Source organism: Eptesicus fuscus, chromosome 5, assembly GCF_027574615.1.
Source record: "Eptesicus fuscus isolate TK198812 chromosome 5, DD_ASM_mEF_20220401, whole genome shotgun sequence".
NCBI classification, from domain to species: Eukaryota; Metazoa; Chordata; class Mammalia; order Chiroptera; family Vespertilionidae; genus Eptesicus; species Eptesicus fuscus.
The window spans coordinates 78,021,172-78,045,190 of record NC_072477.1 but is presented as its reverse complement, the minus strand read 5'-3'; the positions used below and the strand labels follow the sequence as shown (position 1 = coordinate 78,045,190).

General features: G+C 57.1%; 2 protein-coding genes across 2 annotated transcripts; both read left to right on the top strand.

Annotated features, from left to right (window-relative positions):
- Positions 1–212: 212 nt before the first annotated feature.
- RABGGTA (Rab geranylgeranyltransferase subunit alpha) lies at positions 213–6,079 on the top strand. Its single transcript, XM_008158449.3, has 17 exons — positions 213–303; positions 610–664; positions 830–940; positions 1,329–1,453; positions 1,645–1,832; positions 2,083–2,286; positions 2,604–2,687; positions 2,777–2,859; positions 2,950–3,051; positions 3,155–3,260; positions 3,351–3,402; positions 3,580–3,668; positions 3,814–3,902; positions 3,997–4,113; positions 4,991–5,104; positions 5,375–5,462; positions 5,864–6,079. Exons 2-17 carry the CDS (start codon positions 662–664, stop codon positions 6,010–6,012), a joined length of 1,704 nt encoding a protein of 567 aa, XP_008156671.2. The 5' UTR covers positions 213–303; positions 610–661; the 3' UTR covers positions 6,013–6,079.
- A 2,320-nt stretch (positions 6,080–8,399) lies between these two features.
- TGM1 (transglutaminase 1) lies at positions 8,400–22,399 on the top strand. Its single transcript, XM_008158451.3, has 15 exons — positions 8,400–8,485; positions 9,672–9,986; positions 10,136–10,324; positions 11,237–11,485; positions 11,841–11,959; positions 12,112–12,219; positions 12,658–12,832; positions 13,252–13,390; positions 14,469–14,572; positions 16,012–16,100; positions 16,558–16,711; positions 16,824–17,108; positions 17,232–17,392; positions 17,730–17,866; positions 22,021–22,399. The coding sequence occupies exons 2-15, from the start codon at positions 9,674–9,676 to the stop codon at positions 22,247–22,249; spliced, it is 2,451 nt and encodes an 816-aa protein (XP_008156673.2). The 5' UTR covers positions 8,400–8,485; positions 9,672–9,673; the 3' UTR covers positions 22,250–22,399.
- The last annotated feature ends 1,620 nt before the right edge of the window (positions 22,400–24,019 follow it).

Below are 24,019 nucleotides of genomic sequence, written 5' to 3'. Positions count from 1 at the left end.
TGGAGAGAAACCTCTTCGACTGAATTGCTGTTGGAGTAGCTGACACCGGCCACAGTGCCCGCTGCTTTCTTGCGCAGGCCACGGCCGCGCATGCGCACTCGTACTCCCCGGAGGGCTAACAGACTTGGCATTTCCGGACCCCGCGCACGCGCCTTCTGAGCCCACCTACTCAGCTCGGGCCTCCGCAGGCCTGCAGAGGGCGCTGCGCCTCGGAGAGCCGGGGCGGGGCGCCGCTCTAGCCAGCGTCCCGGCTCGGTGGTGGGTGCCGCTGCTCCACGTCCCCCAAGCGGCCTCCCGGCGCAGGTGGGTCCGCCCGCGGGGGGCGGGAGCGCCTGGGAGCTGCGGGGAGGGCAGGCGGCGTAGCCTCCGGGCGCGGAGTGGTCCCGATCGCCTGAATGCCTGGACGCGGACCTAGCCCCGGCGGACAGGGCTGTAGGCAGGGCCGCATCGGTGCAAGTCCCAGTCCGGTGGGCAACTCCTCCTGGACGTGCAATGGCCGTCCAGAACCCCTTTACTTTACACCCCGGGGGGGTCTCGGTCCGGGCCCGCGTGCGGCTTCCGGGAGGCAACTGGGGGCGGGGCTCCCATGATGGACACTTCTTCCCCCAGGTTTCACAGGCTGCCTCTCGACCCCTCCGGTCTTGAACCCTGAGCCGACACCATGGTGAGAACCCTGAGCCCAGCCGCTCACCTCAGCACGCCCATGCCTTTGCCCCTAGGGGCCTTGCCTCTCCATTTCCCTGTGTAAACCTGGGGCTCCGCAGTGGGGTTTCGGTGGGTCTGCCCCTGCAAGTCAGCCTGCTCCCTTCCAACCCGCCCATCCCTGTAGCACGGGCGCCTGAAGGTGAAGACTTCGGAAGAGCAGGCAGAGGCCAAAAGGCTAGAACGGGAACAGAAGCTGAAGCTCTACCAGTCGGCCACCCAGACTGTCTTCCAGAAGGTGGGGCCCGCAGAGTAGCCCTCTCTCCACGTGGCCACTCTTAGCATATATATGTAGGGCAGAGGCCAAGAGCTGGGCCTCAGAATCAGACTGTCTGGATCTAAATCTGGGTTCTGTCACTTAATCCTGTGTGACCTTGGGCAAATTACCGAATCTCTTTGGGCCTCAGGTTTGCTCATCTGTAAAATGGGGCTCATAATTGTAACAAGCCTAATAATTGCAATAAGGCTTTTGTGAAAATTAAATGAGAATACATGTAAACCCATGGAGTGCTTTACATACTACCCGTTGTATGGCGTGGGATTTATAGAGCGTAGTTCTGTTTATGTTCTTTAGCCCTGTGGTGGGTGAAGGATACGATCTCTGACCCTGCTACCTATCTTCTCAGCGCCAGGCTGGCGAGCTGGATGAGTCAGTGCTGGAACTGACAAGCCAGATTCTGGGAGCCAACCCTGACTTTGCTACCCTCTGGAACTGTCGACGAGAGGTGCTGCAGCGGCTGGAGGCCCAAAAGTGTGTAGGGGTTCAGGGCCCCAGGAAGATGACTCTAGCCCTACCCCTGCCCTGCCTGGGTCCAGCGGTAGAGTAGGAATGGCGTCGCCAGAGACATAGGCAGAGGGCCGTGGAGGATGGGTGCAGAAAGTCAGGGATGAGGTGAAGTTGGGTGTTGGAGGGCCCTGATCCCTATGCCTCTCTGGGTGCAGGTCCCCTGAGGAGTTGGCTGCTCTGGTGAAGGCAGAACTGGGCTTTCTGGAGAGCTGCCTGAGAGTGAACCCCAAGTCCTATGGTACCTGGCACCATCGCTGCTGGCTGCTGAGCCGCCTGCCAGAGCCCAACTGGGCGCGGGAGCTGGAGTTGTGTGCCCGCTTCCTCGAGGTTGATGAACGGAACTGTACGTGCCTGCAGATTCTGTCCCTGCAGCCCTCACCTGCCCCACATCCTGGTACTGGGGCCTCAGGAAGGCCCAGAGCGGGGAGGGGTGACCAGGATGGGCCCACTAAGCTGATGGCAAAGGAATGATGGAGCCAAACAGCGTGGGATGCATAGAGGTCTTTCCTGGGACCTTTGAGGGAACTCCAGAGGCACCAGCCAGGAGCTCCCCTTGCCCTGATTCTGAGATGTGCTGTAACCCCTTCCCCCAGTCCATTGCTGGGACTACCGGCGGTTTGTGGCTGCACAGGCAGCTGTGCCCCCTGCAGAGGAGCTTGCCTTCACCGACAGCCTCATTGTCCGAAACTTCTCCAACTACTCTTCCTGGCATTACCGCTCCTGCCTCTTGCCCCAGCTTCATCCCCAGCCAGACTCTGGACCACAGGGGCGCCTCCCCGAGGATGTGTTGCTCAAAGGTAAGCAGGGCCAGGGGTGCTGGGGAGGAACTCTGCCGCACTGCCCTTCCAGCCTAGTCCTGTTCCTGAATCTGCGCTGGGGTTTGTTGAGCACCTACTTCATGCCTGGCTCTGGGGGTGCATAACATTCAGCCCCTGACAGAAGGGAGCTTAAGTGTCCAGTGGGGGAAATAAGGCTGATGTACACAGCCGCTGTACAAAGCCAGCATATAGTGAAACTGAGGACTGGAGGTACTCCGAGGAGAGGTGGGATGTTGGGACAGCCAGGATCCCACCAGACTCCTAACCACAGCCCTGTGCCTCCTTGGCTTCTGCAGAGCTGGAGCTGGTGCAGAACGCCTTCTTCACTGACCCCAATGATCAGAGCGCCTGGTTCTATCACCGCTGGCTCCTGGGACGAGGTGAGCGGTGGGGGAGGAGGCTGGGTGTTTAGGGCTTGGAAGGAATGGGAGAGGATTAAAGGAGACCCGAAGCTCTCTCTCCACCCCAGCTGACCCCCAGGATGCTCTGCGCTGCCTGCACGTGAGCCGGGATGAGGCCTGTCTGACGGTCTCCTTCTCTCGGCCCCTGTTGGTGAGTCCTCCAGCTTTGGCCCGAGAACACTGTGGATTGTGAGCTTCGTGCTGTTGGGCTGACAGCGTCTCTCTTTGTCTCCCGTACCAGGTGGACTCCGGGATGGAGACCTTGCTGCTCATAGTTGATGAATCACCCCTGGCTGTGGAGTGGAGGACTCCAGATGGCAGGAACCGGCCCAGCCCTGTCTGGGTATCCCAGGATTGGTGGGGCATAGTGGGGGCTGAGGCAGGGCTTGGGTGGGACAGTCAGAAAAGTGGTACGGCTGGGGGTTTCCTTGACCCAGTGCTCCCAGCTCTGTGACCTGCCCGCTGCCTCCCTCAACGACCAGTTGCCCCAACATACATTTCGTGTCATTTGGACAGCAGGCGATGTCCAGAAGGAGTGTGTGCTCTTAAAAGGTGATGCAACCTGCAGCAGCTCCCCCCCCCCGCCCCGCCCCCTCTTCCTCTCGCGGGTGTTCCCCTCCTACCACCTACTGTTTCTTTCAGGCCACCATGAGGGCTGGTGCCGGGACTCGGCCACAGATGAGCAGCTCTTCAGGTGATGACAGGGAAGCACGCCTACAAGAAAGGGTTCTGGGCATCAGGCAACTGGGATGGGAGGCAGGGTGCTCGGGCAGACGGTCTCAGCCTGGAGAGAGGGATGGCCCATACCCCAGTGCTATGGGCATCATCCCTCCCCCCGCCCCCCCCCGCCCCCGCCCCCGCCCCCCGTCAGGTGTGAGCTGTCGATGGAGAAGTCCACGGTGCTACAGTCTGAGCTTAAATCCTGTAAGGAGCTACAGGAGCTGGAGCCTGAGAATAAATGTGAGGCCCTGTTTCCTGAGATCCTGCTCCTCTCAGGGGGCCCCTTTCTGTGTCTGTTGGGGGGACAGGGAGCAGGAAGGGTCTCAATACTATGGGAGCAAAGGCGGGTCCATGAGAGATGCTCCTTTCCCCACCCTCTCCTCAGGGTGCCTGCTCACCATCATCCTGCTGATGCGGGCGCTGGACCCCCTCCTGTATGAGAAGGAGACACTGCAGTACTTCCAGACCCTCAAGGCAAGCCGGGCCTGCGGGAGCAGACCAGGGGGAGGCCCGGTGGGCAGGAGGAAGGCAGCTGACACAAATTCCTTGCCGGCCCCATCTCCGCCAGGCCGTGGACCCAATGCGGGCAGCGTACCTGGACGACCTGCGCAGCAAGTTCTTGCTGGAGAACAGCGTGCTCAAGATGGAGTATGCAGAGGTGCGCGTGCTGTACCTGAGTCACAAGGTATGGACTGTGCGTGTGCCTTCTCCGGGCCCTCATCCCTTCTTCCTCATGGCCTCGCCAGCTTTTCTGCTCGTTCCCGGGGCGTCAGCTGAGGCCCTGTCTGTCCGGCCTTCAGTCTCAGGTGCCCTTCTGGATCTTGCTTTCTCTGCTCATTGGAGCAGGCCAGCTCCTAAAGCCTGAATAGTTCCCAGAGGTTCCTAACAAGCGGTCCAGACTGGTTTTCCTCTATTTGAAGTCCTTCCCAACCATTCTTCCCAACACATCAGATTTATCCCGTCACTGCAGTCCACCTCTGCTCCCACCAAACCCACCTCCCAGACTCGCCAGGCCCACTCCTGCCGGTGTCTGTGTCTCCCCCAGCGCCCTCCTCTGTCCCCTGTACCTGCCCCGACTCTATTCACTCTACTGGCCGCGTCGCCCACAGCACTCACGTCTGTTCCATGTCCTTGACTTGTAGCATGTGCTGTGGTGGGTTGTAAGGTAAGCTTCCCACCTGCCCCATCCTCCGCTCAGTTGCAGTCTCCAAGGGTCTGTGTGGGGCACAGAGGGCAAGTGCCTCATAAATGATGGCTGATGCCGAAACCGGTTTGGCTCAGTGGATAGAGCGTCGGTCTGCGGACTGGAAGGTCCCAGGTTCGATTCCGGTCGAGGGCATGTACATTGGTTGCGGGCACATCCCCGGTGGGGGGCGTGCAGGAGGCAGCTGGTCGATGTTTCTCTCTCATCGATGTTTCTAGCTCTCTATCCCTTTCCCTTCCTCTCTGTGAAAAATCAATAAAAATATATATAAAAAAAAGATATAATATCAAAAAAATAAAAAATAAATAAATGATGGCTGAGGCCCCTCTCCGTTGGGTATATCACTCCGTCTCCTCAGGACCTGACGGTGCTCTGCCATCTGGAACAGCTGCTGTTGGTCACTCATCTTGACCTGTCGCACAATCGTCTCCGAGCCTTGCCCCCTGCCCTGGCGGCCCTGCGTTGTCTTGAGGTAAAGCATTCACTCCTCCGTCACTGTCCTGGTGGTCCTTTTTCCCTTCCTTCCTCTACTTCAGAAGCCTGCCCTCCCTACAAAGACTGCCCAGTCCTCCCAGTCCCAGCAGACGACCCCTGCCTTCCCCCTTCCATCACCCAGCCTGACCCTAGGAGCCTTCCATGCACTGTAAGCTGTTCACCCTGGGCTCCCAGTTGCTTGTACCAGTCTCAGGCTGATAGCTGCCTGCCTGCCCGCCTTGTCTTCCCTACCCTCCCTGCTCCTCAGGTGCTGCAGGCCAGCGACAATGCCATAGAGTCCCTGGACGGTGTCACTAACCTGCCCCGGCTGCAGGAGCTCTTACTGTGCAACAACCGTATCCTTCCGTCTGGGTGCCATTTATGTAATTATTTATAGAATGATGTTTAACAAAGCATTTTTTTTATCCTCACTGCACTTTCCCTCGGCAGTCTTTGTTCACTGCTGAGACATGGATGCCTCTAGCCAGGGCTAGCCTTCTCCTTGGCCACAGTCTCCACCGTTCCTTCTAGTACCACACCCAGCCCTCCTCTGTGCTTCTTGCCTGGTCCCTGTGGGCAGGTGTTTGCAGTCCCTGCCCAGAGCCTTACTCCCTCTAGGGAAGTGTGTGACATGCCCACCCACCAACCAGGATGCCAGGCAGCAGTCCCCGCTCTCGAGGGAAAACAGTGATGGGTTCACAGGAGCAGACCAGATCTGGGGCAACCTGCCAACCTTTCCTTGACTCTCCTGCCCAAGGTCTCCAGCAGCCTGCAGCACTTCAGCCCGTTGCCTCCTGCCCCAAGCTGGTGCTCCTCAACCTGCAGGGCAACCCACTGTGCCAAACAGTGGGCACCTTGGAACACCTGGCCGAGCTGCTCCCTTCAGTCAGCAGCATCCTCACCTAAGAGACCCTGCCCCCATCCTTGCCCTCTAACTTATTAGGACTGAATAAAGAATGGAGAGGCGTCTCAGGCTGCTAAGCTGCTGCTGCTGCCACCACCATTACTGCCACCTTTCTGGAAAAGAAAGGGAGAGAGTTAGGGTGTGTTGACTCGCCTGTTTATTTTATGCTCAGTCCTGCTGGTCCCTGTCATGGAGAATCAGAGCCTCCGTGTTTAGGCAAAATCAGGGTGAGGGCTGGACTTGAATTTACGTTCTGGTTAGGGCTGAAGCTAACGTTCTGGGTCTGGGTTCCAGGCTGGGATCAGGTTTAGGATCAGGTTCTGATTGATGTTAGGCTACAAGTCAGCTCGAAGTCTCCAAATGGAAGGACTCCTAAGACTTTCTTCCATGACCCGTGCCCCCTTCCAGATGCACTCTGCCCAGGGGCCCTGGCTCTCATTCACCACAGCTGAGAAGGCTGTTTCCCGGAGGAGTGGGTCAGCGCGGCCTTGCTCCACCCTCTTAGAACAATAGTGTCCGTCTCCATTCTTTGGTTGAAGAGCCCTTGAAAATACTTGGTCCTGTTTGGTCTTCATAAGCTCTCAGAGTTGAGATGATTAGGCCCATTGGACTGACGAGGAAACTGCTGTTAAGACGTGCCCACGATTGCTGAGCTCAGTGCTAGAGCCAAAGCTGCCTGTACACCTTGCCCTGGGATTCCAGACTCATCTTCTTGCTTCTCTATGGATATGGAATGGTTGGGCAGAGCCTGGCCTCACTCCCTGAGGTACTGAGCCCAGTGTCCGCTCCCATGGTGACCCCCAATACACAGGCCCGTGCACACCTGTACCCTCGTGCATTTACACTCTCTCACACACACACACACACATACACCTTGTCCTGACTGAAATCCCTGAGACACTTGAGCTTCCTGGAGGGAGGAAAAAGGAGTGGCTTGGGTTAGGGCACTGAGTCAACCTGGCTGGGTGGGGAAAGAGAAAAATTGATTGAAACAAGAGGGAGAGAGTGTGACGAGGCATTTTCCTGGTTCCCTGGGAATCTACCTGGGCCCACATTTGCACACACACATCCGTATCCTCAGGGTCCCGCCCCCTTCCTTACCTAGTAATGAACAAATAGCCCCTCGGCAAAGTCCTTTGGCTGACCTGCCTCACATCTGCCTGGGATTTTGATTCCACTGGTGGTTTGTCTGAAAGTGTTGGAGGTGGGGGCAGACTCCCTGCAGGGCTGGGGCTTGAAGATGGATTGAAAAAGGTCAGCGTGAGTGTGGAGAGCTCCCTGCCTCTGTCCCCACTCCCTGAGGCACCTCCCTTCCTGGTGCATCATCAAACTCAGTCTCTCCTCGATTGGCTTCCTTGTGGCTTCTTGCCAACCCTGTTTTCACTGTCTTCGGTTCAGTGACCGGTGGGCAGAGCTGGGACACAGGTGGGATGGAGGGAAGAGGCCCTAAGAAAGGGGCCCAACCTTCTGCAGAACCCCCAAGAAAGCCTCCCTGAAGACACCTGGCCTCCTCTACGGGTATCTCTCCTGTGCCAGGGTGGAGTTGGGATGGACACAGGGCAGGTTCCTGGAGCTGGTTGGTCAGGATTCCCAGGAAGAATTCAGGGTTGGAGAAGCCAGGACTCCAGCTGACCAGACACTCCTCTCAGTGAGAGAGGGAGGTACTGTGCAGCCAGTTCTCACCCAAGCCTCGGAGGAAGCCCTCAGCCTCCCCCAAACCCCCAGGCCGCAGGGAGAAAACTACTCTGACCACCCTCCAATCCCAAACTTGGAGAGACACGGGAAGCTGGTAGCTGCCCACTCGTGCCAGGGGCCGTGGAGGGGGAGGGTGGGGGTCAGAGGATCTGGTGGAGCCTGCAGGCCATGGGTTGGCTGGTGGAGCCGGTCTGAGGGCCAGGTTGCTGATGTCACCTTGGGATTCAGGGACCTCCCTGGGCAGGATGAATACCGGGACCAGGCCAGTTTCACAGGGGCCTATGAGACCACAGGCAGGCAGCCTGAGCTGGACAACTGGGGGGGCAGCTGGGCAAGGGTGTGGGCGAAAGGGCTCCCTGCCCCACTGCCCTCGGAGGGGCTCCTTAAGCACGCGGTCTGGCAGGAATCAGCCTGGTGTGACGGTCCCACCGACGCCTTCCACTTCCCCCCCCCCCCCAGCTTCAGCCCTGACAGACCCCGACCCGACCCTCCCTTGCCCCAGCCCTAGCCTGCACCATCCCGTTTCCACGGGAAACGAGGTTCTGACGGGGCCTTCTCACCCCTACCTCCGGAGGGGGCTGGGCCTCGGTGGAGCAACCACGCTTCCCCTTATTAGCAGCCGGCCCCGCCCTCCCCCCACATAAACCACTTGCCCGCCCGCCCGCCCCACACCTTCCACTTGTGCGGCGGCGTCCGGCGCGTCTGTCCTGTCCCGTCAGTCCCGACCTGCTCCGCCCCGGCTGCGCGACTCAGCGCTGCCCTCGCCAGCACCGCCTCCAGGTGAGGGCCCCGACGGGCTCTGGGATGCTGAGCCCCACCACGCCGTCTGGGGGCCGCGCGCCCAGATGCGACCCCAGCAGAGTGGGCGCGGGCCCAGCGCTGCTCCGATGTGCGGGAGAGCGCGGGCTCCGGCACGACGAGCCGCCGCTCCCGGGTGCCCCCGCCGGGTTTGACCCGACGTGCGCAATGCGAAGGACCCCAAGTCTCACTCCTCACCAGCTTGTCTTTTGCAAGGAGCGTTGGGTGGGGAATCTCTGCTAAGAAATGGGTCCTAGCTGGCTGGGTGGCTTGGTTGGCTGGGGCATCATCCAGTAGACAGAAAGGTTGTGGGTTTGATTCTCGGTTGGAAGGCAACTAATTGATCTCCCCCCCCCCTCCCCTTTCCCTTCTCTCTCCCTCCCTCCCTCTTTCTAAAAAGTAATGGAAACATATCCTCTGGTGAGAATTAAGGAAGGGAGGAAGGAAGGAAGGGAAAGGAAAGAGCCTTAGCCAGTTTGGCTCAGTGGATAGAGCGTCAGCCTGCGGACTGAAGGGTCCCCGGTTTGATTCCAATCAAGGGCACATGCCCGGGTTGTGGGTTTGGTCCCCAGTGGGGAAGCATGCTGGAGGCAGCTGGTGTTTCTATCTCCCTCTCCCTTCCTCTCTGAAATCAATGGAAGGGAGGGGAGGGAGGGACGGAGGGAGGGAGGGAGGGAGGGAGGGAGGAAGGAAGGAAGGAAGGAAGGAAGGAAGGAAGGAAGGAAGGAAGGAAGGGAGGGAGGAATCCTAAGGCGGTTGGCTGGTCCACCGACCTCTATCCAGACTGAGGAGCGGCATGTGGAGGGAGCAGGACAGGGGATGGTCCTGCTGGGTCTAGAGGCTGTGACAAGTGTTCACACATTTCCTGGGGTGGGTCTGAGCAGGTTTCTCCACTGGGCATCTGGTTTGGTGGGTGTCTGGGGAGGGGAAGCCTCTCCCCTGCAGGGGGAGGTTCCGAGGTAAGCCTGAGAGGGGTCTTCAGGGAGGGTCTCTGGATGGGTCTGGGGGAATCTCTGGATCAAAAAATAAGACCATCGTTGTCACTGGCTGGAATCAGAGCAGCGCTCTGAATAGCAGGTTTCTGGCTGGGGCTGGGCTGGCTGGGTGTCCCGGGTAAAGGAAACCGGAGAGGGTGACTGACCCGAGCCGCCCTGCCTCTTCCACGCAGACATGATGGACGGTCCTCGTTCCGATGTGGGCCGCTGGGGCGGGAACCCCTGGCAGCCCCCCACCACACCCTCCCCGGAGCCGGAGCCCGACAGACGGTCCCGCAGAGGAAGCCGCTCCTTCTGGGCTCGATGCTGCAGCTGCTGCTCCTGCCGGAGTGGGGCGGACGATGACTGGGGGCCTGAGCCCCACAGAGACTCCAGGGGTCGAGGGTCCAGCTCTGGGGGACGGAGACCCGGCTCCCGGGGCTCAGACTCCCGCCGGCCGATCTCACGGGGCAGCGGCGTGAATGCGGCTGGAGATGGAGCCATCCGAGGTGAGGCTGGCCTGGCCACCTGAGCGGAGAGCCAGAAGGCCTCAGTGGGGCCTGAGACCCATCCTAGCATCTTGGAGAGCCTGGGAGGCCAATGCTGGGGGCCTGGGCTCCCCAGGGGGCTTTGCTGACCAGGAGCTGTGACTTTGCAGAGGGCATGTTGGTGGTGACGGGTGTGGATCTGCTGAGTTCACGCTCGGACCAGAACCGCCGAGAGCACCACACGGACGAGTTCGAGTACGACGAGCTGATCCTGCGCCGCGGGCAGCCTTTCCACATGGTGCTCTTCCTGTCTCGGCCCTATGAGTCCTCCGATCGTGTCATCCTGGAGCTGCACATTGGTCAGTGGGGCCTGCAGTGGGAAGGGGGGAACTTGGACAGAGGGGCTGGCTAGCAGGGCCTCCCAGTCCTGGTATTAGTTAGTGCGTCTTCAGGCGCCTCCCCCACCTCACTCCTCACCCTCTGCCGGATAAGGCAGGTGCAAGTGTGCGTGTCCCTAGGGGTGTGTCTGAGGAGAGTCTTGGTGTTCCCATTTTCCTAAGCTCACCTTCAAGCCTCCATCTTTCTCAATAGTCTTTCTCCTCGGATGTTTGCTTGGGTGTTGCTGCCTCTGTGTGTCTTTCTGGTTCTGCTCTCCTTCCTGCTCTGCCCTCTCTGCCCAATTCTGTCTCTCTGTTTCCTGTCTCCATGGCCCAGGGCAGGTGCCTCGCTCACCGCGTTGCTTGGTGGCCGTTGACTGCGCAGGCTGGTGATTACCATGCTGCCGGGGGCGGGTGACTCCTCGTACCCTTTGATTAGGCCCTGGCCTTGCCCACCCCGCCTCTAATTTCCCAAGTACCCACCACCTCCACCAGGGATGCCCTGGGCTCTGGAAGGGGCAGCCCCAGGGAGCAGGCAGGGCTGGCCTTCAGGATCAGGACTGCCCTTCCACATGAGGCGGAGGCATCTGGGCCCGGCCAGGGCAGGAGCTGGGACAGGCAGGCAGAGGGTGACGGTGGCCTGGTCTCTCCTGCCCACCTCTGCGTTCAGTGTCAGGGGAACAGGTTTGGGACGTTGGACTGGGTTTCTGTCCTGGCATGTGGGCAAGCATCGGGCGGGGACAGAGCTGCTCTCAGGCTGTAAGGCGATGGCCCAACTCAGGGACACACACACTGGCTCATACACATCCTGGGTGGGGCTGGGAGAAGCCTAAGGCTCCATCCCCCCTACTGCCGGGAGGCCTCACCCGCTAATTGCTGCTTTCCCCATTCTAGGAAACAACCCCGAGGTGGGCAAGGGCACCCATGTGATCATCCCAGTGGGCAAGGGCGGCAGTGGAGGCTGGAAGGCCCAGGTGACCAAGTCCAGTGGGCAGAATCTGAACCTACGGGTCCACACCTCCCCCAACGCCATCATCGGCAAGTTTCAGTTCACAGTCCGCACACATTCGGATGCTGGCGAGTTCCTGTTGCCCTTCGACCCCCACAATGAGATCTACATCCTCTTCAATCCCTGGTGTCCAGGTGAGCCTGCTGGGGTCAGGGGCAGGGGGTAGACAGGACAGAAGGAAGGTCGGGCTTCTTTTCTTAGGACCCAGCTGGGTGCCTGACCCTGGGAGAAGCCAGCCTCCCGTTTTCCAGGTGAGGCGATCTAGGTCCTATGGAGGACGGTGACCACCTCAAGGTCACACAGCCTCGATTCTCCTGGTGAGAATCCTCCTCCCACCATCTCTGACGTGCTCCCCCCGTCCTTCCTGGGAGGAGCGCTCTCAGGCTAGAGGGGTCCCTGTTCTTCCTCTGTGGACGTGAGTCCTGCAGAGCTGGCCCGGGGCAGGGAGAGGGCTGGAGGGAACCAGACATGTGTGTTTTGGGGATGCAGAGGACATCGTGTACGTGGACCATGAGGACTGGCGGCAGGAGTATGTGCTTAACGAGTCTGGGAGAATTTACTACGGGACTGAAGCACAGATTGGCGAGCGGACGTGGAACTACGGCCAGGTACAGTAGGCCAGGGCCACATGCGCTCGGGGGGGCGGGGGGGAGGGGAGCTAGAGGCAGGTGGGGGTGGGGTGGGGGGGAGAGGAGATGCTGGCCTAGGGTCAAGCTTGGCCACCTCGGGCTGCGGTCACCTCTGCCCTCCCTCCTTCCAGTTTGATCATGGGGTGCTGGATGCCTGCCTGTACATCCTGGACCGGCGGGGCATGCCATATGGAGGCCGTGGGGACCCAGTCAGTGTGTCCCGGGTCATCTCTGCCATGGTGAGCACCCTCATGGCTCTGAGCCCTACTGTGTGTCTGCCTGCTGCCTCTCTTGCCTCCCTCGTCTGGCCTTCCTGATTCCTCCAGGACCCCAGCCCTGCCCTGCCCTTGCAAATGGTATCCTGGGAAGGGGTCTCACTCCTTTTCTCTCCTTTGCCTGTCCCCCACCCCACCCTTCCTGGCTCCCGTCCCGTCCCAGCTCTTTGGAATGTAGGGCCAAACCCAATACTTGGCACACCCAGGATTCACATTCTTGTGTCAGACCAGAGGTGGAGGTGGGGGAGGGGGACTGACTCTGGGAGGGGTGGGCGTGGCTCAGCTGGATCCTGAGGCATTTAGGGGTGAGAGTGTTTGTAGTGCCAGGGGCTGGGCGGGTGACCACATGGCAGGTCCTGAGCCTCTCCTCCAACTCCTCCCATCCCATTCTGTCCCGGACAGGTGAACTCCTTAGATGACAATGGGGTCCTGATTGGGAACTGGTCTGGTGATTACTCCCGAGGCACCAACCCGTCAGCGTGGGTGGGCAGCGTGGAGATCCTACTCAGCTACCTGCGCACCGGCTATTCTGTCCCCTATGGCCAATGCTGGGTCTTTGCCGGTGTGACCACCACAGGTAGTGGAGGGACTAGCACAGGGGGGGCCTGGGCCCGACAAGGAGGAGGGTGGGGAGCCGGGCTACACCTTCATGAGCCAGGCCCAGCTGGGCTACAGTAGGGGCAGGTGGGGGTGGATGGTAGGCTGGCCTTAATTATCATTAATTAATGTTAACAACCGGAGAGAAGCCTAGGGGAGGGGAGGGAGAGAAGGCAGGCAGGGACAAAGCCAGTCAGGTGGCCTGGCTTCCCCTAACCCCCAACACACCCTGACCCAAAGGCCTCCTGACCCCAATGACCGCTGACCCAGCTTGGCAACCCAATTGCCCTTCTCCCCTGCTATTCCTTGCCTGATGCCTGCCCTGCCCCCACACCCCCACCCCCCCTGCCCTGGCCCTGGGCCCTGGGCCCTGAACCCCCAACCCTGGCTCCTCTGCAGTTTTGCGCTGCTTGGGCCTGGCTACTCGTACCGTCACCAACTTCAACTCAGCGCATGACACAGACACGTCCCTCACCATGGACATCTACTTCGACGAGAACATGAAGCCGCTCGAGCACCTGAACCACGATTCTGTCTGGTGAGGCTGGGGCTGGGGCTGGGGCTGGATGGCTCGTCCCTGCCAAGAACAGTGAGCCGAGCCCTGGCCATGTGGCTCAGTTGGTTGGAGTGTTCTCCTGTACCCCAAAAAGGCTTCAGGTCCAATTTCCTGTCAGGGCACATACCTATGTTTTGGGTTCGATCCCCGGTCGGGGCAAATACGAGGGACAGCCCATCGATGTTTCTTTCTTTCTTTCTTTCTTTTTTAATATATTTTTATTGATTTCAGAGAGGAAGGAAGAGGGAGAGAGAGATAGAAACATCAATGATGAGAGAGAATCATTGATCGGCTGCCTCTTGCAAGTACCCCACTGGGGATCGAGCCCACAACCCAGGCATGTGCCCTTGACCGGAATCAAACCTGGGACTTTTCAGTTCACAGGCCGACGCTCTTTCCACTGAACCAAACTAGCTAGGGCCAATGTTTCTTTTTTTATTTTATTTTTTATTTTTATTGATTTCAGAGAAGAAGGGAGAGGGAGAGAGGTAGAAACATCAATGATGAGAGAGAATCATTGATTGGCTGCCTCCTGCACACCCACTACTGGGGTAGAGCCCACAACCCGGGCATGTGCCCTTGACTGGAATCGAACCTGGGACCCTTCAATCCACAGGCCAACACTCTATCCACTGAGCCAAACCAGCTAGGGCTGTTTCTTTTATTTATTTAATTTTTTTTGAAAGATTTTTTTTATCGAGTTTTAGAGAGAGAGGAAGGGGGAGGTATAGAGAGAAACATGGATGTAAGAGAGAAACATGGATCTGCTGCCGCCTGTACACCCCCTACTGGAGATGGAGCCCACAACCCGGGCATATGCCCTGACCAGCAACCTTTCAGTGCGTGGTTGGACAACCCCAGCCCCTGGCCAGCGCCCATCGATGTTTCTTTCTCTCTCTAAAAATTATCCTCTCTCTAAAAATCAATAAAACATATCCTCAGGTGAGGATTAAAAAGGAATGAAAAAAAAGAACAGTGACCTGAGACCTGGATGCTTAGGGGGTGCTGGGGCGGCCCGGGTGGGCTGCTCAGACCCAGCACCCCCTCCTTGTCTGCCCAGGAACTTCCACGTGTGGAACGACTGCTGGATGAAGAGGCCAGATCTGCCCTCAGGCTTCGATGGTTGGCAGGTTGTGGATGCCACACCCCAGGAGACCAGCAGTGGTGAGGGGGAACCCTGTCTGTACCCCACTTTGGCTTTGTCCCCATATCCCCAACCTGGGTAATAAACTTCAGGGTCAGTGCTGGATGGGGCCTTGGAGCCAGGTCCTTTAACCCCATGGGTCTTTAAACAGACTTATTAGCCATGCGGCCTTTAGTTTATTTTTACCTTTCTGCATAACTATATGCTTACGTTTTATTTCTTTATAATGGTTAATGTACTCAAATGGCTCAAAAGTTAAAAAAAAAAAAAAGACTGAAAAAATTAGGCCTGTCGTACACTTTGTTCTCAAACAGGCCCTCCCCTTTTCACCTTAACACTGCAGCCCCAGGCAGCCAGCCTGCCCTCCTGCTGTCTTCCTTCTGCCTCCCCTTCTTTGCCCTGGGTCAGGTAGCCCTCGCCTAGCCTACGTTTCTCCTATGGTCTCTGGTCAGACCGCTCCCTCTCAGTCATCTCTGTGAATAGTGCCCCCGAGTCACGCAACCCAGAGGCATCTGCGATGCTGGAAACGCCTGGCCCAGGACACTGCGAGACCTGAGTTCCACCCCCCGTCTGGGAAGTGGTGGGGAGGGCGGCAGGCAGGGGCTCTGGGGCCAGTCAGACCCGGGCTGGATGCCAGTTTGATTACTTCTTAGCTATGTCCTTGTGGGCAAGGCCCTTGTGTCTTTGGGCTTTGGTGTTCTTATTTGTAATATGAGGGTAATATATACCATACAGGGTGATTGGGAGGATCACATGAGCAGTTGTATATTAGAGAGACTAGCAACATCCCCAGACCATAGTAAATATTAGCTCCTTCCATTCTCTTGTACCCAGCTGTCTTGTGAGATCCTGGCATCTACCTTGCTTTTCTGAGGCGCGGTTTCCCCAGCTATAAAAGAAGACTATAGTGCTAGGTACTTTCTAAGATTCTTTCCTCTTGCATGGTGTCCTCTCCTGACAAGCATCCTCCCTGTTAGCCCATCTCCTCTACAAAACCCTCCTGAGCATGATGAGGCCAGACTCTATTTCCCACCAGCTCCCCACAGAGAGGGCACATTGGGCTGTAGAGCCGAGGGGTTGTTCTGGATTTTTCTGGAATGGTGTCTGTGGTGTCATTGGTCTCTCAGACAGCAAGCAGAGTTACCGTGAGCTCTGGAATTGTCTTGATGTAGAGGGTCCTGACCTCTGGGGACCACAGACAGCCAATAGCCAACTTCAGCCAATGGAAGAAGAGTGTGTCAATGATTTGTTTAACAAGGCAGGCTTGTCCCCAGGGTTGGCCCTGCCCCACCCCTGCCCCCACTGACTGAGGCCAAATGGAACTTCACTCTTCTGTTTGCCCTCCCTCGGGTGGACTGGGTGGCAGCTGACCACAAGGCAGTGGGCACTGGGCCTGGATGGGTGGGTTCCTCCCAGGATCCTTGGATCGCTCACCTCCATCCTGCCCTGACTCCCCTAGGCATCTTCTGCTGTGGCCCTTGCTCCGTGCAGTCCGTCAAGAATGGCCTGGTCTACATGAAGTACGACACACCCTTCATTTTCGCCGAGGTGAGGGTTGTGCTCCACGTGCCTTCTGCAGGTCAAGGCCCCGCGTAGCTGTGGGTTCTCTGGTCCTGACTTCACCGCTGACCGATCAGCTGTGTGTCCTTGGGCAAGTCATTCTAAGAGTCTTCGTTTCCTCCACTAAGGGAATAATAATGGCTGTCGTGCTTCCTGTATTCAGGATCAAAAGAAATAATGGGTGTGAGACGGCTTTACAAGTCATAAAGTCAGCAAACGAGCGTAAGGGATTACTGTTATTAATGCCAAAGCGCTTTGCGAGGAGCCTCCCAGACCAGCCTCCCTGCTCTGGCTCAGCTTGGAAAGCCTCCCTGTTTGGCTCTGCCAGGGAGCTCCCAGCCTTCACACCTAACCCTCCCTGCTCTTGGAGGACCCAGGGAAGGTCCAACCTCCGACCCTGTGGCTCAATCACTGCAGCTCACAGCCCCCTGCCCTCTCCCCATAGGTGAACAGTGACAAGGTTTACTGGCAGCGGCAGGACGATGGCAGCTTCAAGATTGTGTACGTGGAGGAGAAGGCCATTGGCACACTCATCATCACAAAGGCCATTGGCTCCAACATGCAGGAGGATGTCACCCACATTTATAAGCACCCAGAAGGTACCATCCATCCCCCCAACCCGGCCAGCGCAGGCCCAGCCCGAATGTTCCCGCTGAGCACTCCCCGACCCTCACAGGAGCGGTAACCTCACCCTTGACCCTCAACCCCCAGGCTCAGCAGCAGAGCGTAAGGCAGTGGAGACAGCAACCGCCCACGGCAGCAAACCCAACGTGTACGCCACCCGGGACTCAGCTGAGGATGTGGCGATACAGGTGGAGGCCCAGGACGCGGTGATGGGGCAGGATCTGTCCGTCAGCGTGGTGCTGACCAATCGCAGCAGCAGCAGCAGCCGCACTGTGAAGCTACACCTCTACCTCTCAGTCACCTTCTACACCGGTGTCACCGGGTCCGTCTTCAAGGAGAGCAAGAAGGAAGTGGTGCTGGCTCCAGGGGCCTGTAAGTGCTCCTTCCCCAGCCCTGCCCCCTAGATGGCCAGGCCCTGGGGCTGTGGCCATGGAGACCCTGGGGAGCCATGTCTGGGGAAGCAGGCCTCCGTGACACCATGCCTCCTCTCCCCAGCGGACCGTGTGACCATGCCGGTGGCCTACAAGGAATACAAGCCCCACCTTGTGGACCAGGGGGCCATGCTGCTCAACGTCTCGGGCCACGTCAAGGAGAGCGGGCAGGTGCTGGCCAAGCAGCACACCTTCCGTCTGCGCACCCCGGACCTCTCCCTCACGGTGAGGGCAGCTGGCTAGAGCCTGAGGGGTGGCCAGGGGCTGAGGGACACGGGAGCGGAAGGGGCCAGGGTGCTACGTCAGGAACACGACGGCCTGACGAGCGGCTCTAGGAGAAGCTCAGAGGTTGGCTCTGGGTTCTCAGACCTCCGTTTTCTCCTCTGTGAAATGAGATCTCATCTCCCCGATTCTGGGGTGGCTTCTCGGCCGATGCAGAGCCTCCTCCCGGGGACGGACGTGTGGGACTCGAGGAGGTTTTGATCCCTCCCTGATGTGGTGTATGGACCCCATATATTTGACCGGGGTCTCTGATGTGGGGATGGGTCTCTCTTTCTCTCAGTTGTTGGGAGCAGCTGTGGTTGGCCAGGAGTGCGAAGTACAGATTGTTTTCAAGAACCCCGTGCCTGTCACCCTCACCAACGTAGTCTTCCGGCTCGAGGGCTCCGGGTTACAGAGACCCAAGATCCTCAACGTTGGGTGAGTCCGATGCCGCCTTGTCTGCCTCCTGGGCAGCCTGGGCCCCACACTGCTTCCTCTCTTGGTCAGGATGGTACCATCTGTCAGGGTCCGAGAAAGCAGCTTGGGGCCAGCCAGCAATACCACCTGACTCAGTTCAGTCCAAGCAGCGTTTAAGACCTGCTGCGTGTGCAGTGCTGTGCTGTGTCCCCGTCCGCCTCACCATCTCACTGGGAGCTAAAACTCACATAGGAATCGTTAGCAACTCACCACTCACATTGCCCAGCGCTCAGGAGTTGACCGGCACTTTCAGGAACATTTTCTCATTCAGGAGACCATAAAAACCCTTTAAAGTACATTAGAGATCATCATATAATTAAAAGCAACGCTTTGGGATCCCAACGCAGGTTCAAGTCCCACCTCCATCACTCACTGGCTGTGAGCCCCTGGGCGGGTGACTCCTCTGAGCCTCATTGTTCTCACCAATGTCATGTGGGGAAAACAACAGTACCTGGTTCTGAGGGTCATCCTGAGAATTCAGTGGGATGCTGCACGTAACACACTTAGCATAGTGCTTGGAGCAATGTTAGTGCTCATTTTGATTATTGCCACCATCACCCCCACTTTGCAGATGGGGACCTAATGGCCTCGTCTCACAGGGCCCCATAGCTCATAAGGGCCAGACTCTGCTCTTCTGCGTGGCGCACGCCACGTTAAGACTCTTAAGCCTGTTGCTTGGTTTGAGCCATGAGGGCTGAGCAGCAGTTCCAGAGGCGAGGGCCCTGCACCCCAGGCCCTTACCAGCCCTCCTGGACCTGATCCGGAGCCAGGCGAGGCTGTGTGAGGGCCTCACACATGCTTATGTTCCTGGGCTTGTGCTGTCATCTCTGACACAGACCCACCCCACCGCCCTCTCCTTCCCCGGGAACAGCACGAGGGAAAGCAGGGAAGGCCAGAGGCTGACATTTAAGATCAGAGTTCTGGCATTTTCTTCTTTAGACAAAGAGGGCCTGAGGGAAAGAGATGGCCTGTGTGAGGGGCTGGGTGTGGGAAGCAGAGGGTCCCTGCCCACCCTGCCTAACATCCCTCCCCCAACCCACACACACACACACACACACACACACACACTCAGTCACAGCAGGCTCTGCGTGGTGGTAGCCTCCACTTTTGCCAACAGGCCAAAGCTGAAAAGGTTGTTTTCCTGATCTTTGCCCCAGCCCGAACCCTGGACGATGTCAGATGTCACAAAGGAGTGCTCTCCCTTTATCTCCCTACGAGAGTCTCTGGCAGCTTAGAGAGTGGAACTGGGGCTCCCAGATAGCTCCTCCCTGCAGGCGTCTCTCACCTGCAAATGATGGAAGGAGAGTCCCCTGTTCTGAGAGGTCCCCAGACCTGGACGCCCCTCAGCAGCCCTGCCAGACTTTTGAGTCTTGCCTCCTCCGGGGAAGAAGGATAGGGCCATGGAGCTAAGCATGGAGACCTGCCCCATCTCTCCTCCCGCGGGCTAGTGTAAGACCCCCTCCCATTACAGGTCCCAATCCCCCCCTCCCCCCAGTCCATGAGAGGGTTGGAAGGTGGTTTCTCAAGGCAGGTTCTCCCTGGACGTCCCGTGGCTCCTCGGCTGCGGCTGTCCCCGGCCAGGGCCGCCAGGGCAATTGAGAACCCGGAGGGGGAGTCCCTGAGCTGCTGGTTCAGATACATTGGATTCCAAGATGGGTGTTACTTTGTTCCCGTTTGCACATCAAAGACTGTGGTATGGAGCCCCATTATAGCATAAGGTGTGCCACCCAGAGTGGTGACGAGCCATTCAATAAACATTCCAGAACTTACTCCTCCAGATGGCTGTTGTCACCACCAAACCCGGCCCCAGCAGAGGCTGAATTTCCCCGGAGTCTGAATCACATTCTCCAGAATATCCCTAGGGTGGTCTTCCTGGGGGTGCATTTAACTTTAGGGAAACAGCCTGAAGTCATCTAGAGCTAAGACGAATTAATAAGGTGGGCAAACAGGGTGGGAATAATGCCCTTTTCAATCAGAAATGAAGCTTGGCTGTAAAGGGAGGCAGGGGACACGGGTGTGACTGGGTGCTCGTGATGTGTGTGTGATTTTCAATGACTCTGAAGAAAAGTCCAGGAGAAGTTTTAAAAAGTGTTTCAAGCCCTGGCAACCTGGCTGAACTAGTACGTAATGGAAGGACACTGCTGATTTTGGATGTCTAAGGGAGTTGGTTTCATTGCCTGCACTCATTGTTACAGGCACATTCCAGCTTTAGCAGCTGATGTGCTCAGCCTAAACTCCCAAACAGGGGTGTGGCAAAGGTCTCACCTGACACTAAGCCCAGGGCAGGGAGAAATCTTGACATCCATGCTGGAAACTGGAAAGCAATTTCTCTTGGAAATAATGTGATAAATAAAGGCCAGGTTCTGAAATAGTACAGGTTGATTACAGTACAGGGCAAGTAGGCCTTTACAGGCTGGTCTGAGCCTAAACACTTTTACCTTTGTGTCTATGGGAAAGTGGGCACAAGTTAAAAACACTAATTTGTAACCAGCCAGAGTATAACCTACCTACTAAATTGTAGACTTCATTTCTAGTTACCTGCTATGATAGGAAGTCTAGCAATCGGATCTATGACTTAACAGTTAGGCTTTCTATATCTCCCTGCCTCCCCCTGCTCTCCTGCATGGAGCTTGGAAGCATCTTCAAGACCATCTGATACCACCCCTTTTTTATATTCACTTTCATTTTGTAGAGCAGAAAGTGGGGATCAGAGAAGTTCAGTAACATGTCCTAAACCACACAGCTGGCAATGGTAGAAGAAGGAGAACAGAATGGTCCAGGGACACCTCTTACAAGCAAGCAGGCTTCAAGCTAAATGTTTTGCCCCAAGGAGAGCTTATTCTTGAAGTTGGGGTGTTGGTTCATTCTCTTGGAGGACTGGGGTGTCTGCACCAGGTGTGGCTCCAGGGAGGGTCCCCATGGCAGGCTTGAGTTGAGTGGGGGGGCAGAGGTAAGGATTGAGGCAGAGGAGGAAAGGATGGATGTTAACAGGCATGAGCAGGTGTGATATAAGTACAATCACGTTCCGTAAATAAAGCACACATGCAGATTGCTGGAGAAGCTCAAAGAAGGGCCAGGTTCATTTTCCTGAGGGCAGGAGGTCCTCAGGAGCCCTCACTGAGGAGGTGGGGTGAGGAGGCCAAGGCAAAGCATAAAAGAGGAGGTGGGTGCAGGGCAGGGAAGGAGCCCATGGAGGCTGGTGGGCAGGAGGAATGGTGGGGGATGATGAGGTCGTGCAGGCAGGCAGGCTGAGTCAGAGTGAGCCTGTGTGTCGGGTTAGGGAGCTGCAGTCTCATTCCTTAAGCACCAAGGAAGCCAAGCCCTTGAAGGGTTCAGTTCAAGTTCGAGTGGTTAGAGAATAGAATGGAAAAATGAGATGAAAGGCAAGAAGGGCAGTTAGAAGGCCGGTGAAACCGATTCTCAGAGGTGTGGTCTGGGAATAGATTTTCAGAGATCCATTAAGAAGGGAGAAAATAAAAGCACTGTAGTGTGTGTGTGTGTGTGTGGGTGTGTGTGTGTGTGTGTGTGTGTGTGTGTGTGTGATACTCATACATACACAAAAACATGTATGTTCTTGGGAAAGACTTCCCTTTTTTTTCTGAGATAACATTTCCCCAATGTTTTGGGGATTAAAATGCTCCTTCTTTGGAAAGATGATTGTGGCAGAAGATAATTTTCCTCCACTTTCTTCCCTGGCAAAACTGAAAGTATTGGCAATACTGTGTTGAGCCCCTAAGTCTCCATTTGAAGTTTCCTCGGTCTCAGAAACCCCATGTGGGGCGGGGATGGTCTGGTTAGGCAGCAGCTGGCAATGGAGATGAGGGGGAGGCGGTGCAACAGTTTTGCCCAGGTGTTTGTGGGAGGGGGAGGGAGGAGTCCGGGATGACTGGGACATTTCTACCTCGGGCAGCTGTGTGGGTGACTGCTGATCTGTGTGGAGGTGGCCTTGGGACTCAGGCTCTGTCCTGGTCCTGGGTGTGGGGATCCCCGCTGAGCCCAGCTGTGCCTGAAGGGCTCCACCTTCTGCTCCTTCCTTCCTGGCTGCCCCATCAGTCCTTCCTCCCCACTCCACCCCCCAAGTCACCCCAGGCCCATGACCCTGTCTCTGCCCACAGGGACATTGGGGGCAACGAGACGGTGACACTGCGCCAGACGTTCGTGCCTGTGCGGCCAGGGCCCCGCCAGCTCATCGCCAGCTTGGACAGCCCCCAGCTCTCGCAGGTGCACGGTGTCATCCAGGTGGACGTGGCCCCGGCCTCCGGCAGCCGGGGTGTCTCCTCAGATGCCGGAGACAACAGTCGCTCAGGAGAAACTATCCCTATGGCTTCTCGCGGCGGGGCTTAGCCCTGGGCCAGGAGCCACGGGACTGGAGCCGGATGAACAAGGACACTGCCTCAAGACGGGGGTCTGCTGTAGAGCCGCACCCCGGGGGCTCGGGCGGGGAGGCCGGGGAGGGAGCCTGTCTTCACTTGCACTGGGCAGCACAGAAGCTAATAAACCGTTTTTTAATGAAGCGCTGTTCTGTCCATCTGTCCGTCCATGCTGGGCCAAGCAGGGTGGACCCACTGTCCGTCCCGGGGACACACGCCCCTGGCTCTGAGAAGCGTGGCTGGCAGGTCAGGTGATACCAGCTCAGCAGCTCTTCAGGTTGGGCCTCCAGTGCTTATCTGACCAACCTCCCCCCACCCAAGGGTGCTTCTTCCGAAGCCCCCGGGACTGCCCCTCCCATGGCACCCACTGGGGAGAGAAGGACCTAAGTTCCCTTTTGTACGCACATGTTTGAGGTAGAAATGGGCTGGAGAACTCACTGAGCAGCAAGAGCTCCTTTCCACTGTTCATTTTCAATGTCCTTGTCTACGAATTCTTATAAAAGTGATACATGGTCAGAGTTGAAAATGAAGAAAATATTGAAAATTGTAAAGAAGAAAATAATGGTCTTCAGCCGAAACCGGTTTGGCTCAGTGGATAGAGCGTCGGCCTGTGGACTCAAGGGTCCCAGGTTCGATTCCGGTCAAGGGCATGTACCTTGGTTGTGGGCACATACTCAGTAGGAGGTGTGTAGGAGGCAGCTGATCGATGTTTCTCTCTCACCGATGTTTCTAACTCTCTATCCCTCTCTCTTCCTCTCTGTAAAAAATCAATAAAATATATTAAAAAAAATAATAATAATAATGGTCTTCAGCCACCACCATGTACAGAAAAGAACGATTAACGTCGTGTTTCATATGCTGCTCTCCCCCCAAGTCACCTCCGACGAGCACCTCTCCCAGCGTTCACCAGTGGGTGACATCCTGTTTAAAGACTGGATGAGAGTCTTCACGTCCAGCCGCCTCCCGGGCCTCCTGGGCGCGGCTGCCCTGCTCAGCCTCCTGGGCTCTGCTCAGCCCCCACCCCAGGCTCTCCCTCCTCCAGGTCCACTCTGCCTAGGTGAGTTCTGCCGGTCTTGTGGTTTGAAGGACCACTAAATCCAAAAATTGTATTTGTTTTCTTTCTTTTTTTTAAATATATTTTATTGATTTTTACAGAGAGGAAGGGAGAGGGATAGAGAGTCAGAAACGTCGATGAGAGAGAAACATCAACCAGTTGCCTCCTGCACACCCCCCCACTGGGGATGTGCCCGCAACCAAGGCACATGCCCTTGACCGGAATCGAACCCAGGACCTTCCAGTCCGCAGGCCGACGCTCTATCCACTGAGCCAAACTGGTTTTGGCTGTATTTGTTTTCACTGAACCTCAAACTCGTACATTTTTTGGCTTCTCGACACCTCTACAGTGTGTTTCATAGAAGGCCCCAAGCAAAACAACTCCGAGATCCAACTTCTGAAATCCCCTAGCACATTCTCCTGCAGCCGCCCCTATGTCCATACACGGCAGCTCGCCGAAACCGGTTTGGCTCAGTGGATAGAGTGTCGGCCTGTGGACTGAAGGGTCCCAGGTTCGATTCCGGTCAAGGGCGTGTACCTTGGTTGCGGGCACATCCCCGTGCAGGAGGCAGCTGATCGATGTTTCTGGCTCTCTGTCCCTCTCCCTTCCTCTCTGTGAGAAATCAATAAAATATATTTTTTTAAAAAATACACGGCAGCTCTCTTTCCAGTTTCTTGGGCCCAATAACTG

What these genes read in the sequence shown, in the direction of transcription:
- RABGGTA (XM_008158449.3), top strand. An exon ending in CAGCGGCTGGAGGCCCAAAA is followed by an intron (nt 1,454 to 1,644) that starts GTGTGTAGGGGT and finishes CTCTGGGTGCAG; the next exon opens with GTCCCCTGAGGAGTTGGCTG. An exon ending in CCGCTGGCTCCTGGGACGAG is followed by an intron (nt 2,688 to 2,776) that starts GTGAGCGGTGGG and finishes TCTCCACCCCAG; the next exon opens with CTGACCCCCAGGATGCTCTG.
- TGM1 (XM_008158451.3), top strand. Translation starts at nt 9,674, where the DNA reads ATGATGGACGGTCCTCGTTCCGATGTGGGCCGCTGGGGCGGGAACCCC. An exon ending in TGCCGGTGTGACCACCACAG is followed by an intron (nt 12,833 to 13,251) that starts GTAGTGGAGGGA and finishes GCTCCTCTGCAG; the next exon opens with TTTTGCGCTGCTTGGGCCTG. An exon ending in ACCCCAGGAGACCAGCAGTG is followed by an intron (nt 14,573 to 16,011) that starts GTGAGGGGGAAC and finishes TGACTCCCCTAG; the next exon opens with GCATCTTCTGCTGTGGCCCT.